This window comes from Galeopterus variegatus, unplaced genomic scaffold (assembly GCF_000696425.1).
Source record: "Galeopterus variegatus unplaced genomic scaffold, G_variegatus-3.0.2 Scaffold1760, whole genome shotgun sequence".
Lineage (NCBI taxonomy): Eukaryota > Metazoa > Chordata > Mammalia > Dermoptera > Cynocephalidae > Galeopterus > Galeopterus variegatus.
Genome location: NW_007727871.1, coordinates 279,581 through 295,143, shown reverse-complemented (window position 1 = coordinate 295,143; position 15,563 = coordinate 279,581). Strand labels below are relative to the sequence as shown.

The 15,563-nt window shown below is 34.1% G+C and overlaps 1 protein-coding gene across 4 annotated transcripts in view; it reads right to left on the bottom strand.

Annotated features, from left to right (window-relative positions):
• Window positions 1-15,563, bottom strand: part of RAPGEF2 (Rap guanine nucleotide exchange factor (GEF) 2) — a 168,650-nt gene that overhangs the window by 19,142 nt on the left and 133,945 nt on the right. For all 4 annotated transcript variants that reach the window (XM_008578797.1, XM_008578798.1, XM_008578799.1 and 1 more), the window contains 8 exons: window positions 14,448-14,584; window positions 13,643-13,801; window positions 6,287-6,439; window positions 5,887-6,051; window positions 4,815-4,922; window positions 4,510-4,713; window positions 4,314-4,422; window positions 3,556-3,802 (listed from right to left, as the gene is read on the bottom strand). In XM_008578797.1, the coding sequence (XP_008577019.1) occupies window positions 3,556-3,802; window positions 4,314-4,422; window positions 4,510-4,713; window positions 4,815-4,922; window positions 5,887-6,051; window positions 6,287-6,439; window positions 13,643-13,801; window positions 14,448-14,584 (1,282 nt within the window). The remainder of the gene's footprint in view (window positions 1-3,555; window positions 3,803-4,313; window positions 4,423-4,509; window positions 4,714-4,814; window positions 4,923-5,886; window positions 6,052-6,286; window positions 6,440-13,642; window positions 13,802-14,447; window positions 14,585-15,563) is intronic.

Here is a 15,563-nt window from a genome sequence, read left to right as displayed (position 1 = left end):
TTAGTCTCACTCGACTGGTGTTTCTGCATCAGAGTGATAAATTGTTTTACAGTCTGATCTTCAAGAACTGATAAAATTGAATAAAATGAATAGAGGAATAAAAAAACCCAAACTGTCCTAATTTTATCCTCCAATATTTTAGAGAAAAATATGAGATCACTACGGAGTCAAATGGAAGGAAACCCTGACACAGACATTATTTTTTAACTATACAGAGCTTTAAAAAAGAAGTGGTTCACGGTGACGTTTCCTAGCATCAAAGAAAAGACAATGGAAATACAAGGACTCACTTTTACTTTTAATTCTCCACTAAAAATTTCTAGTCACACATTTAAGTTCCTGGAGAAATGCTAGTTATTGATAGCTACAAACTCATTTCCATTTATATAAAGCCTGTTACCATGGACATCTCTTAAAACATAATTATTGTTTCCAAAACAAAACATGAAATAAAACAAGCACACACACACACAACCTAGATCACAAGGAAATGGTCATAGTTCTGACTAGTTTCTATAAACTTGAGCCAAGAAGCAAGAAAATTATACTGAGGTTGAGATGTAAAGTAAGGCGTCATAAGTACAATGAAGACATTTAGCATTTATTAGGTTTTCAGACATTGGGGCTTGGTCGTGGTACCTACTATTTTTAATGGCTGTGCTAAAAAAAATAAAAATCTAGCAACATTCCTTCTCTTTACTTTTTTGGGGAATGAATATTATATAAGTAAATAAGAGCCGAAACTTTTTTTAAAAATTCGAGACAAAAATTAAAATTAAAGACAATTTCAGTGTAATTCTTCCAAATTCACAGGTAAATCCAGGACAAAATCAAATTTCTATTTAACCATATATAGGCATGCATATAAAGACTAAATGCATTAATGTTCAGTAAAAAATTTAAACTTTCACATTAGTGGAATTTTATTTTTCAACCATATAAACCAGTCTTTGCCCCAAATATTAGACATAATACATGACATGAGACAACTACTCTAGGCTCAGGCCAAAGGCATAGCTGACGTGGCCCACTCCTGACACAAATGGCTGTAAATATTAGTGTACTTCAGGCACACCCCAAAAGAACTGCCTTGTTCAGAAATGTTTCTCCAAAGCATCTTAACACTTCACAAGATGATCTAACTTTCTTCTCTTACAGTTTCTTGATTATTCACCTATATGTCTGTTATCCACAGACATGGGGATACCCAAGATTACTTCATACTCAAGACCTAATTCAGAAATGTCTCTGTCTGAGCACAGCCTCTTGTTTGACATTTCCATCTCTTTCATTGTTACTGAAATTGTTTTTCGGTCTTCGCTTATTTTATTGTCTGTCAGTTTATTCCTTTTTTTCTCTGGGTTCATCAGTCTTTCTCCCCTCTACTTACTTGACAACCAACTTTGAATTCCGTAATGCTCACGCCCCTCTCTCTTCTTTCCACTCTATGAACATCACTTTACCATGCCTATCCACGCCAATCTGCCATCGCCCAGAATCTTAACTTTTGTAATACTGATAATGTTTGAGAGAAAACACAACAGCATACTATATCTTGACTTCTCTGATTTACTAGGTTAATAGCTTTGACCAAAAAAAAAATTTTTTTTTTCACAAATACATGGTGATTTGTAAAAACGTTTAAGCAGTGACAGTATTAAATCAAGTCTATTACCAATATAATAGATGCTACACTTTACTGTCTTCCTTTAAATAATTATTTTTTTCATTTCAATTGCATTACATATATGAGTTACCCCAAATAACTTTTTTTTTTTTTAAAGATGACCGGTAAGGGGATCTTAACCCTTGACTTGGTGCTGTCAGCACCACGCTCACCCAGTGAATTAACCAGCCATTCCTATATGGGATCCGAACCCAGGGCCTTGGTGTTATCAGCACCGCACTCTCCCGAGTGAGCCACGGGCCGGCCCAACCAAATAATTTTCATAAGAAAATCTTTTAATGAGCTATATGTTTTCTTACATACAAGTTATTTATAAGATGTTTCCTCGGTGTTTTAAAATCAACACATCTAATTATCTTTTTTCTTTTCCCTGTCTAGCTTTTGAGTATCTTTCTAAATATACACAGAACAAAATTATACGTAGTATTCTCATATTGTGTCCTTGCCAACATTCTGTAATGTGGATAGGTTACATCCCAGTTCTTACATGTCACATTTCTATTAATACTTGCCAGGGTCATGCTAGCTTTTGTTTGATTTTATTTTTTTAAGGTTCATATTTAACTCATGGTCAAATATGACTCTAAGATCTTTTTTTGTTATTATGCTGCTAATAATTCCACATTTGGGTAATTTATTTTTTCATTCATTTAAAAATAAGTTTTTTGTCAAAAAGCGTCGCTTTAAAAATTGATTCCTATTTTCTGGGCCAGCTGCCCTAACCTATTGTCTCTTAGGAATTTAGTGAATATAAACATACCTTTGAGTCTGTAAATAAAACCATCATACTCACTACTTATCCTTAGGACTCTACTATAGAAGTTTTATTTAACTGATATAAAACCACCAATCATTACTCTATAGTTCAATGGGGACAACACAAGTTCACCACCCAACCATCAATAGTATATTTTAAACCATATCTCTCAGATCTCTGTGGATGAAAAATTAGTCTCAAATGGGATTTTAAAAAAGACAAAGAAAAGAAATGCTTGATGTAGTCCAGAATGGCTACATCTACTGCTTCCTTTTAGACCCATTAAATTATCAAAGGAAGAAATTAACCTATGTGTTTTCAAATTACTATCTCTCATACCATTGTACTTTGAAGAATATATAATAATTAAACATGGCATGCTGAGTTACTTAACATTTTTTAAAAATTAACTGGTGGTAATTGAGTTTTATAAAACATCCCTAGGCTCAAGAAAGAACTAAAATAAAGAAATAAGCAAGCAAACAAAGTTTAAAAAGTGTCAGAGACATCTGCAATTTTGCTAGCCTGAGCTCCCGGCAAAATTAAACAGCCAAGAAGAAATTCAAGAATACACCTGACATTCTGACTGTAGAGTTGGCTGGGAAGAATGAAAGGAGTTCTGTGCTTGGTTGCTGATGTCTTGGAAACAGTTAAATAACTGAACATACGAGAAGGGGAAAAAAGAGAAATGGCAGAGATGAATAGTGGCAACTGGAAGAAGCAATGACTTGACTGGTAAAGAGAAGATGTTGACGATAGAGAAGATACCCAGAAACAAAGATACAGCAGCAAAAACAATTCCAAATCACGGGAGAGACAGGAGGCAAACACACGCTTACTTTTAAAAAGTCCAAATGAAAAACAAAAAGTTCAAATGAGGAAACGCTAAACTATTTCTAATGAAGAGTGGGAGTAGGCAAGTAAGTGGCAAAATGGGATTAAAACAAAATGAGACTGTTTAATGTTACTTCGAAGATAGCTCAGCCATAAAAACTTAAAGCATTTATTAGACTCATATGCAAACATGAATTACATCACTACCTTTGCGTATCCTTTTGATATCATATTGATACAATAAAATAATGTACAGAAAATTTATACAGACACTTACTTATATGGTTTCTGTGGCAAGATACTGATCCGAGTCTTGTCGAGTATCTTTTTTAGCTTGTTCCTTCCTCCTACAGTGTTGGCTTTACCTTTTTTATTTACTTTTTCAAGTCCTATCACTTGTTCTACATCTACAGCAAGATCTGGAATAGAGTAGCGACTGGCCTTTTTGATGTCTCCAATTTTAGGAAGGTGAGGGGTACCATTTCTTTTCTCTTCTGACAATCTTGTTAGAAGTTCTTTAAATACTAAAATAAATGAAAATTATAAGAAATCTGAGCAACTCCAAGGCAATTTGTAAATATGTAAGTACAGACTCCTGCTGTCAAAATTGCAATCATGTTTAAAAAAAAAGCACTACTCCAATAAGTGACAACAAGAATCTGATCTATATGTTGCCCTATCAGGATAAATTTAAAGAGTAGTACACTCTTTAATAAACTATAGGTATTTTAGTATTTTTCAGTAAAAGATAGATATCATTTATCAATAAAAACATAGACTAAAAAATAATTTTTATGATCAAGGCGACAGGTTTTGATTTAGATCTAATACATACTTATATAATTAATTCTATATCTATATATTTTATTATAAATACTTAGATTCTTATGATGCTTCAAATACTATTTATAAAACTGACTTCTTTCATGATTAAGACCTAAATGTAAAGCTGAAAATAATAAATGTAAAGTTGAAAATGTAAATAAAAAATAAAAAAACCAAAGGAGAAAATTGAAAATATGCAAAAATACTTACCAAATAAATTGGTTTTCACAGTGATAGATAAATGTGTGTTGTTTCTAAGAATTTCCATGGCTTTTGACAGCTGAATATTTTCAAAGTTTTGACCATTTACTTCTAATATCTAGAAATAAAATTAAATGTCAGTATCACAACTGACCAAAGACGACACCATAATTCATCCTTATGTCTGGATTTAGAAATATCATACCTGATCCCCACGTTTCAAGCCTGCTTCAGTTGCTTTGCTACCTGAATCTACACTGTCAACGAAGATCCCAAATCCCTTCTCAGAGCCTCCAAGTAAGATAAAAGGCAAAGGAGCTTCTCGGGATGGTTTTGTTAATGTCATCAATCTTCTTTTTGCTTTAGCAGCACATGCAATATTTAATAGCCTTAGATGTCCACCCATTTTCTATAAGAGTTCAAAAAGAGTGGTGTCAATTCAAAGACAGACTGAATAAAATGAACTTAAAACTGATCTTTTTCTTAAAAAAAAAGAACTACAAATATTACCTCTCTTTCCAGATTATTTTCAAATTCTTCTAGAAATCGAGTCATTGCAGGATCTCCTTCAAAGTCATTGAAGTGATTATTCACCCACAATAATACTACCCGTGTAACCTGAAAAATCAATTATTTTCAATAAGTTTTCTTCTTTCAGTGCTATGAATTTTTTTATTAAAGTCATTTCAAAAGAGATACCTAACTTTCAAACAATTTCCAAAAAAGTAAACAATAAAACTTTCAACAAGGAGGCTTTATTTTATTTATATAAAAAATGACCTTGTGAAAATACATATTTATACTTTGAATGTACACTTTGTGTTGCTTTGCCAAGAAGGGTTTCAAATCTGTGAAAATACTTAACTTTAACAAGATGTATTTAACATCTTGCTTTACTTTATTAACATATTTGAAACATGTAAAAATAAAAGCAAAGGTGGAATAAAACCAAAATAAGTTAATACAAAAGAAGACAGAAACTGAAAAATAAAGGTAAAGGGACAAACTAGATAGAATGAATAATATTAAGCTGAGATAGGTCTGCAAGGGAATAGAATGTAAAAGGAAGGAGATGAAACGATGGAGTTTATCATCCAATCTGGTCTTGATGGAACTCTCAAGAGCTGCTAAGGAGAGTTTCCTTACAATTTTATTACTGGGATCTACAGCCAGCCATGGCTATAATAAAATACTGCCCTGTCTGTGTCAATTTGAAAATAGTTACTTTTTTCAGGTATTTGTACACTGTTTTCCAAACTAGAGAATGCAGATTCTCATGGAATCCAGATGTTTGGTTATGTGTTTAACATATTACCAATAGAACTAAAGTTTAAACATTTGGTGGCCAATTTATTGGCCCTTGTATTTAAAGAAAAAAGACATTTGTAGGGCTGAACTTAGAAATCTATAACAAGAATATCTGTATTACCTTTGTTTTTGTTTGTTTGTTTAAAAAGTATATTCTCACATCCCATGAAATTAATCTGAACATAACTGGCGTGACAAAATATACATTAAAGTATTTATAAGTTCACATTTTTAATATTCATATTTAAGAGCCAAAATAAAATATATTTCTAACCTTGTCCCTGAGGCTCGGGTCATTAAACCACTCCAATAACTTTTTGCCCACTTCCATTGGACTAGAAAGAAAAGTCCTATAGGTCAACAGGAAGTCTTCTATGAATGTTGGATCTACTACCGAATGCTCTTCCACCAAATGCATTGTTAGCCTTTCTGAGGTGCCCTGTAACAAATAAAAGGTTTAATAATTACTCCAAATAAGTAACATTTATAATGATACCCTGATTCCAAACCTTCAACGTAAAAACAAACTGGGTAAAACTGCTATTCATCAGGAAATATAAAGATGAAGAGATATTATGCTTGAAAAAAAATGAAAAGAAAACAATCCTAAATTGCCATAACTGACACTACTAAAAGTTCCTTTCCATGAGAAGGAGGGTGATTCTTTGTCTTACCTTGATGACAATGTGTCCCTTTCTTGTTCCAGTTCGATCAAGTTCTCGGTGTTCTTTCACCATAACAATCTCTCCTTCCTCTTCAACTTTTTGCATATTCTTTTCTACTTGGTTGAGAATACGGCAGTAATCTTGCTGGGCTATGCAGACAAACTGGAATAAAATATAAGTCACATGTTAAAGTGCTTGCAAAAGACTGAGCAGTACTAATAATTCAGTGTTTTAATTATTTAGAACTGACATTTTCCCCTGTCTGTCTCATACTTTCTAAATTAATATAGTAATGAACCTTAATCAGACTTGTCTACTATTAATGTACTTCTTTCTTGGTCAAGAAAAGTTTCATTTTTAGAATATTTGTATGTATTTTACATTTAAAATCCTAACAATTTTAAATATCAGAAAACAAAAATAGAAGTCCTTTTTCATGCTTCTTTCACAGCTAACAAACATTGGGGCAGGGAAGTGGACACCTGGGAGGATAGACATAAAAACTTAATTATCATTCAATGGATTTTTAAAATTTGAAGATCTTAAAAGCAAAAATTTTAAAATGAAAATGATTTTAACGAAAGATATAAAAATTCAAAGATACCCATGAAGGAGATATATAAACTTGCTAATTATATTGATGAGAATCCTTTTTAGAATGCCTATTTAGGGCCAGCCCGGTGGCGCACTGGATAGTGCGCCGCTTGGGAAGCGCGGCGGCGCTCCCGTCCGAGGGTTCGGATCCCACATACGGACCGGTTCCCGCTCACTGGCTGAGCGGGGCGTGGGAGCAACACCGAGGGTTGCGATCCCGTTGCCGGTCCCTGGTCCGGTACGGGGGCAACACTGAGGGTTGCGATCCGTTGCCGGACACGGAAAAAAGACAAAAGACAAAAGACAAAAAAAAAAAAAAAGAATGCCTATTTAAAGGTCACAAAACAAGCCACGTATTTGTTATGGCTCAAATCATTATTCCTTACAACTGGTATTAAAGGTAATCCTTACTCTTAAATAAAAAATTAACAACAACATGCATATCAAGTAATTACTCCCCCATAACCCCATATATAAAAAAATTTCAGAGCTTAGGGCAACCACTTAAGTGATTACATTTCTTAGAAGCTTTAACGATAATTAAGAATGAATTATAGAAACTACTTATTAGTCAAATTAACCAGAGGCCAATGGGGAAACAAGAGCAGATACTTCAGTAAATAAAAATCATTGCCTTTTTTAAACTTTGAATAATTTATTCTGATTTAAGAAGTGATTTGGTGGTATTAAAAAAAGTCATTTGGAAGTGAAAAAAAACATTTTTCTCCTTTAATATGAAGATGAAGAAAAGGAGATGGTAAATTATAGTGCATAAAGAATAAAATATGATGCAACCATCCAAAATCATGTTTTCATAGGACATTTAGAGTGCTGGCTTAATGCTCACGATGTGATGCAATACCCAACATGGTAACAATAACCAAAATGATGACAACATCACCATCATCATCACCATCTTATTATAGTAGCCTAACCAGAACTTTTTCAACTTACCCTCCTCATCATACCATTAGGAAGTTACTACTATTATCCCCATTGTACAGATGAAGAAAACAGACCAATGCCTCATAATGACAGGCTGAATAATCTAAACATAATTATATATGCACATCAAAATCTTGGACAGAAACATAATAAAGTGTTAATAATTAATATTTCCAAGCAATGGAAATTATAAGCAATCTTCATTTTATTTAATATAGTTTTATTCTACATTTTCCATACTTTAAATAAAGAAATAGAAGTAGCAGTTCACAAGAGAAACAGCATACAGCAATATCAAGTTTCTACCACTAAGTTGGCTGATATCACCTCACTAATATTTCTACTAAGTGTTTAGAAGCAAAAGTTAAGACACAGGTGTTTCTTGTACAAGTAATTATGTATAGTTTAATTAAAACTCATTTTTATAACAGTGACCATGGCATGTATATATGCTTTGAAATATTTGGTCCTCAGTCTCTTATCTCAAAACTATCTTTATTTTATAGAACAGCAAAATTGTTCCCCAAATATGTACACAAGATTTATGAAGGTTTTATCTCCAAATAATTTTAGGTATTCTTTCTTATATTCAGTTTTAGAGAACATAATTAAATCATTTTCTCATTTATCTTCTATATATATATATATATATATATATATATATGTCCTCAAGTTTAAATGAAGGAGAAAGTATGAGAGAAAATACTTTTTGAAGAGAAATGTACTAAAATTAATCTTCTTGACTAAAGATTTAAGGATATTAGAATAAATTTAACTTAAAATTCTTAGTGTCTAGACAGATATTTTGGCATTTCTTCTGTAGCAAACTGAAATACCATCCAAAAAGTAAAAAAAAAAAAAAAAAATTCCAAACTGAATTTCTAATATGGCCATACAGATTTGGTATCTAAAAAGAAATAAATTTTGGTGGCAAACATTTTTTTTATTAGCAACCTTTTTTTGCTTTAATTAATGTACAGATCTAACATGAAATTCACAGGTAAAATTTAATTTTAACTGTTATGATCAAGTCAGTTAAAAATCTGTGAATTGTTTTAGTAAGGTTTTAGACTTTCAGACAGCCATAAACACAGGAAAGTACTATATAATCTTAGTGTCCTGATATAAAATAAAAAATCAAACGAGACTTCACTTATAAAATGTCAATGGCTGTTTGTGACATAGGATTATTTTCTTTTGGGCACATGACATCATAATTTATATTAAGGTTATATAATTTATGTATAATTTATATATAAGGTTGAAAAATTACAGAATGATGATTAAAAAGTGAAGTAAAATTAAACTTCAACCAACATATAGTATAGTCAACTTTCAATTTATCCATGGCAAATTGCTTTCTCATTCAAAACTACTACTTAAATTCAAAGCATCATTAGCACCCATGGCCCCAGGTAAAGATGAGCCTAACACAGATTTACCTTAAGAGGTTAGAGCTATTAAAACTGTGACTTTGCAGTTTGCAAAGGAAATTCATACCTACTTGTTCACATGGGTGTCCAAGTGTTCATTTCTCATTGAGGGACAGAGGGCAGAGCTAAGGGGCAGGGAGAGGTCGCTGGAAGACCTAGGACACAGGCAGTGGAGAAGGAAAAAAGGGAGAAGAGTAGAAAAAAAGGGAGTAGGAGGGCAGAAGAGGAGGAAAGAAAGAAAGGGACACTGGAGGGAAATAAAAGAAGTATATGTGGGAAATGGAAAACCATTACCAATCACCTGGTACCATAGGGTGTCTATACCAAAGTCTGACCTTTGTCCTTCACATCAAACAGCAGAATAAGTATCATCACCAAAGAAAGAGAACATGGAAGAGATCACAAGGAAGGCATCCAGAACAAAACTCAAGCATGAGCATATCACAAGAGCCAAATAAACAGAAATAAATGTTACATTTAATCCATTCACCAATGTGTTCTTAGGCTTAACTTGAGCTCAACCACATATCACATTACCCAATATTTATTTTGGAATTCTGGAAAGTAAGATAATGATGGCCAATCTTAGGCAAAGTTGCTTTTTCTTGGTAAAGATGCCACCATTTTGTTCATTTCATTCAATAACTGTTCACTACAATGTGGTCATTGTAGAATGATAGAAACTCATGAAGGCCATTTTATGGATGAATACAAGTATGGTTCTCATTGTTTCCTTCACTTCCACTAACAAGAGGATGATCTAACATTTGTATTTTCTAATAGATATATGACATTTTAACAGAAATGTCTTAAAATGTTACCCAAACAAGCACCTGCCTGAGCAGATGGGTCGGTAGAGGTACAGGAGTGATTCATGAAGTCCCTAATTTAACAGGTTCCTCTACAGTGGCTTGGAGTAAAGAGGAAGACAGAGGCTTTCTCTAGCAGGTGCAGTTCCCTTGCCCCTCTTTATACTTCAGGGAACTCCATATTAGGAGCTACAGGAGTCTATGCATCTTAGTCAAAGTTTTCTTTTGAATTGGAGTCAACCTTGCTATGACTCTGGGTTTCCCACAAATCCCTCATTTTGCAAATAGATTAGACTCTGTTCTCTAACATAAACCCTATCTCGTCCTTTCCCAGATTTCCTAGATTAATAATGTTACCTGGTCCATTTGACATGACTTAAGCACTCTGTAATATTCAGATATATTACATATTCTGTAATATTATCAATTATTTTGAACAATTTCTATGTCTCATATCACTTCAGTCCCATAATAACAAAAATTCTAACAAAAGAGGTTTGGCCATGTAAGGGGTGTTAATGTAATAGCTGAATTCTCAAAACTGAAATAATTTTTACTTGCCTGTTACAGACAGAGATTCCAACTCAAAAGCTATCATAATCCTAACGTGTAGAAGGGTTCAGTGAATAATTGATTAGAGATAATAGGATGGAGAAATCTTTAACACTTTTCTAGCTTGTTTTGACTCAATTTGGTTTTATTACTTTCTGAAGTACAATTCCAGAGCTTAAATATTATATATAGATTAGATATATAGATATATAGATATATAGATATATCTCCTCCCCTTTGGGGTGAGGGGTGGCGCACGGGCAGCTGTCCAGTGCAGTGATCTGAATCTGTGGCTTTGGTGTTACAAGGATATACTCTAACCAAATGAGTTAACCGGCCAGCCCTTAAAACCCCTTTTAAATGCACAGTCCCAGGAGAATAAAAACTTCAGGGCTTATCTATCATTTTGTTTTCCTCTATTATACCAAATAATTGACAGTTGACTGTATTTAGAATGTTTTTCTGGCATTACATATTTAAAACACTGAATTCACAGCCTGTTTCTTTCTTTACGGTGCTCACGGAAGGAATAATCTGGCAAAATTATTTTGATTCTGCAGGTACGATTATTTTATTTATAGCTATGGTTATTTTTCTTTTTAGTAAGTAAAATGCTTAAAATAAAAATTTAAAGGAGTGACACTATTTTACATTGATTTGACACTATAAAATTGAATTATGTTCTTTTAGGATTACATTAAGATGTCTTTCGAACCACAGACTAATAAATACAATAAGCAGTTAATGTTAATTAGTCTAAGTCAAACCTTTTGGTTTATTTACATTAAAATATTTTATCTTTCAAAGATAAAAAATTTTTAGAAGACAAGACATAAACTATAAACACTTAATAATAACAAAAGGATCGTAAATTTGTTTCTCACTAATATGGAAGTTACCAATTAAATGGATCTAATTAAATTTCACATTTGGTCTTAATATTTTCTCTAGTCTATTATTAAATGCTTTTAAACAATAAATATTAATATGATATCAATACTGATATTATTTCTCTTTTGTTATTATTTTTGTTTTATTAGCAATTATTTATTACCAAGCCTTTCTACTGACTCATACTATGATTAATTTCTATGACTCTTCTAAAACATCAATTCCTTATCTTATATGTATTTAAATAAAAACACTGCATAACTGTGATATAATAACTTTGTTAATCTACTTATAATTTCCTTTCATAATGTGCATTTTACTTCCACATTTTTAATGAATGGATTATTAATTTTACTGGTGGAAATTTAAAAATACCATATTCGTAGACTTTTTAAATAGAACACATAATTCTATGGAGTTCAAATAACTTTAAGGAAGATTTATTTTCAATTTTCTGGGGCATGATAAGACTAAATATAATAGGTTCTACATTAAAATCTTACTTATAAATCTAAAATATGACATTATTTACATACACAGAAAATCTCACCACAACTGCATGTAAGTGTTCTTTTTTAAGAATATATATTTGGGTTTCTGGTCAAGATGGCAGAATAGACAGTCCCAGCGTCACTCTCTCCCACAAATCAACCAATTTACAACTATAAAAAAGCAGTAACAGCCAAGCTGGGGCCTCTAGAGCTGAGGGGAAGAGGAGGAGAGACCTACGGAGCACATGAAGCCACAATGAGAGACAGAAAAAACCACTCCAGCCACTTTGTGCTACAGCCGCTTTAAGGCTGGAGCTGCTGAGCACACGGAGCAGGAGCCAGCAGAAGACGCAGCTGTGCCCTTCAGATGAAGTTGCTTGGAGGCGGCAGGGGAGAAGAGGGCGTGGTGGCCCGCAGGACAGCAAGACCACTAATAGGGTTCCCATGGACCCACATAGGAGCAAGGAGCCACTCAGAGACCGGTGAGTCATCACAAGGGATTGGCACATGGCCCATCCCATGGGAAGTGTTTGCAGCACAGGCAGTGGGGGAGACAGGCCCACTGGGGGAATGCTGGTGCACAGCAAGGACAGCTGACCAGCACCCCAATCAGCAAAGGACCACTCAGGGGAGACTGGTCAGGAATATAGAATTGCATGGGGTGCAGTTTGATGAAAAGACTCAGGCCCAGATCAGAGTTTCTACACAACCCAGGTAACTCTGAAGAGCCAGAAGTACCTATAAAGTCAACCATTAAAACCTGAGCTGCACAAAATGCCTTCCCTAGGGAAACAGCAGCAAAGCAGCAATTTAGCTAAACCACACGGCTCAAATACTGGTCCCCACAAGAAATTCCCCCATTTTAGAAGTAAGCAAAGCACAAAAAATTAGTTCCAGCCCAGGCACACTGCCAATGCCTTGGCGCCCACCCAGGAACCTGAGTCATGGAGCTGAGGACCAGACCCCTGTCCCACAACCAGGTACACCACCAGTGCCTCGGGTTCCCCCCAGACAACCAGGCACACTGCCAGTGCCAAGGAGCATTCCAAAAACATCACCTCCATGTGGGTGGCCCACCACAGCCACCACAATAACCATGACTGCCACGAAAGCAGCTAGGCAGCACAACCACCACGCAGATGGTCCGCAAGCCACTGGAATGCATTGACACAAGGAGTGTCACCAGCAGAGACCAAAGAAAAGAAGAGGAGAGTCCGCAAGCCACTGGAATGCATTGACACAAGGAGTGTCACCAGCAGAGACCAAAGAAAAGAGGAGGTCTATCTCCACAAAGCCCATTCCAGAGTGACAGAAGAAGCATGTGCTCTACAATAATACTGGGGGACCTGAACACACCTCCCAGCATTGGACAGCTCATCTAGGCAACAAATCAACAGAGTAACCATTACTCTTTCAGAAAGAGAGAACAAATCTAGGGTAATTAGAGGTGGGAGGGAGAGGGGGATGGGGAGAGATTGGACAAGGGGCATAAAGAATAAGGACAATTTGTAGCAATATATATGCAAGTAATATTGATTTGATCAACATATGTCAATGTTGAACTCCAAAAATAAGTATAATCAATTATGATTCAATAAATACATTTTGTAAATTGTGATTTACAAATACATTTGTAATTATATTTTATACCTGGCAGTCATCCACCTTTGTTCTCATTACTCCTTTCATGTATTCTTTGTCCATGGTAGGAGAGACACCAAAACTATTCCCCATACATAATATTTCTGCTTTTCCATCTGGATAAGTCACTTCCACAGAACCATTGAGAATCACTGACCAGGAGTCCAGCTAATCCAAAAAAAGTAAAAACAAAGCAGAAAATAATATCATGATCATATAGCTGTAAATGCTGGAATGGTCTCTAAAAATAGCTTGGCAGATCTTCCATTTTAAAGGTGGAACAAATAACTCAAATGAAATTAACTGTTTCACAAGTTAACAGAACAAGAAATAAAACACAACCATATATTTTCACATGCTTAGCATGGAGTACATATCACTCTACCCTTTTAATTTGACTTTGAGTATTCTTCTCTAAAATAACACAAGGAAAAAAATTTCTTCTGTGCCCCAAAGCACATGTAAGCAAGATAAAATGATCACCGCTACCTCAATAAGAACATCATTTTGTTAGGACGAAAGACATGATATTTATGAACATTTAAGTTGAAAAAACTGAAAAGTGAATACATCAAAAAAAATCTCTATCAACATTGTATGAAATACTGTAAATAATGGAAAATACTGAATTTCCTCCCCCCAAAAAGGGAATAAAATAATGTATCTGGAAAACTATGACATAATTAGTGTACCATAATTCTTGACTTCTTCAAACTTATTTTTTAAAGGAAAAAATAAGAATTGGGTTTTTGTTGAATTGCTGTATTGAGAGATCCTCATACAGAAACTTTGAATGGCAGAAATATTTACTAACCTCTTCACCATCATTTAACACTATGGTCCCTGCTCTTTCCACCACTGCAAACACCATCACAGCACAGAGTTCTCGTCTCACAGACATTGTCATATTGGCAAAAGCAGGCAACTGGTGCATAAATTCCAAGAGTTGTTCTGTAAAGCAAAAGATACTCTTTGTTAAAACTACAACTTTTATTAAAAATAAGTATTCAAAAAGAATGCTTTAGGATTCTTTCTTTTTAAATAACCTACAATTTTGCCTGTTGGAAAATACATTTATTTATCTTAAGTACAAGTTGAATTTCTTACAGGTACATGAAGAATTCCATCACTATGGATATGGTGACATTTCCTTGTTGCTTCAGAAGCAACAGTTTACATTGTAACTCAAATTTTAATGGCCCTGAAGAAATTACTAAACTTCGAATGGGAAATTTCAATTCAAAATGAGCTGTGATCTTATTAAGGCTTATTAAGAGCTGAAATGAAATGAAGTTCTGAGAATTCTCCAAGTCTGTAGGTCCATTCCAGTGCCTTTTGGGCAGGTGGATGCCTGAAACAGTTACCAGAAATAACTATCTTTAATCCAAAAACATTCCTAGGAATATTTTCTATGTGTCAGATAAATCCACAAAAATTAATCAATTGAAAAATTTACAACATGATGTGATAAATGCAAATAAAAACTGATATGCCATTTCTAATCCCACAGACTGGCAAAAAAAATTAAAGTTTGATCAGTCTTCCTATTGGTGATGCTGTGGAAAAACAAAAGGTTCAGGCTATTGACATAATAAATGACATCACAATCTCTCCAAGTCCTCTGTTCTCTATTGTTAACAGTTTTGTGTTTCCCTATTATTAGATAGCTTTAATAATTACCCGCTAAGTTCTTTCTTCATTCCTCACCACAGCCCTATAAAATGCATGTTTGTTTGTTTTTTTTTCATTTCATAAGGAGGAAAACTGAGGCTTACAATCATATAATTAAAGGTGGAAGTGACATGATTCAGGACTATCTGCCTCCAGCGCTTATGCTGGACTTTACAGGTAGTGGTAAAGGGTGTGTGTCAAACATTTGAATACTTATTAGTTGTATTACTTTGGGCAAGTTGATTAATTTCCCTAAGGC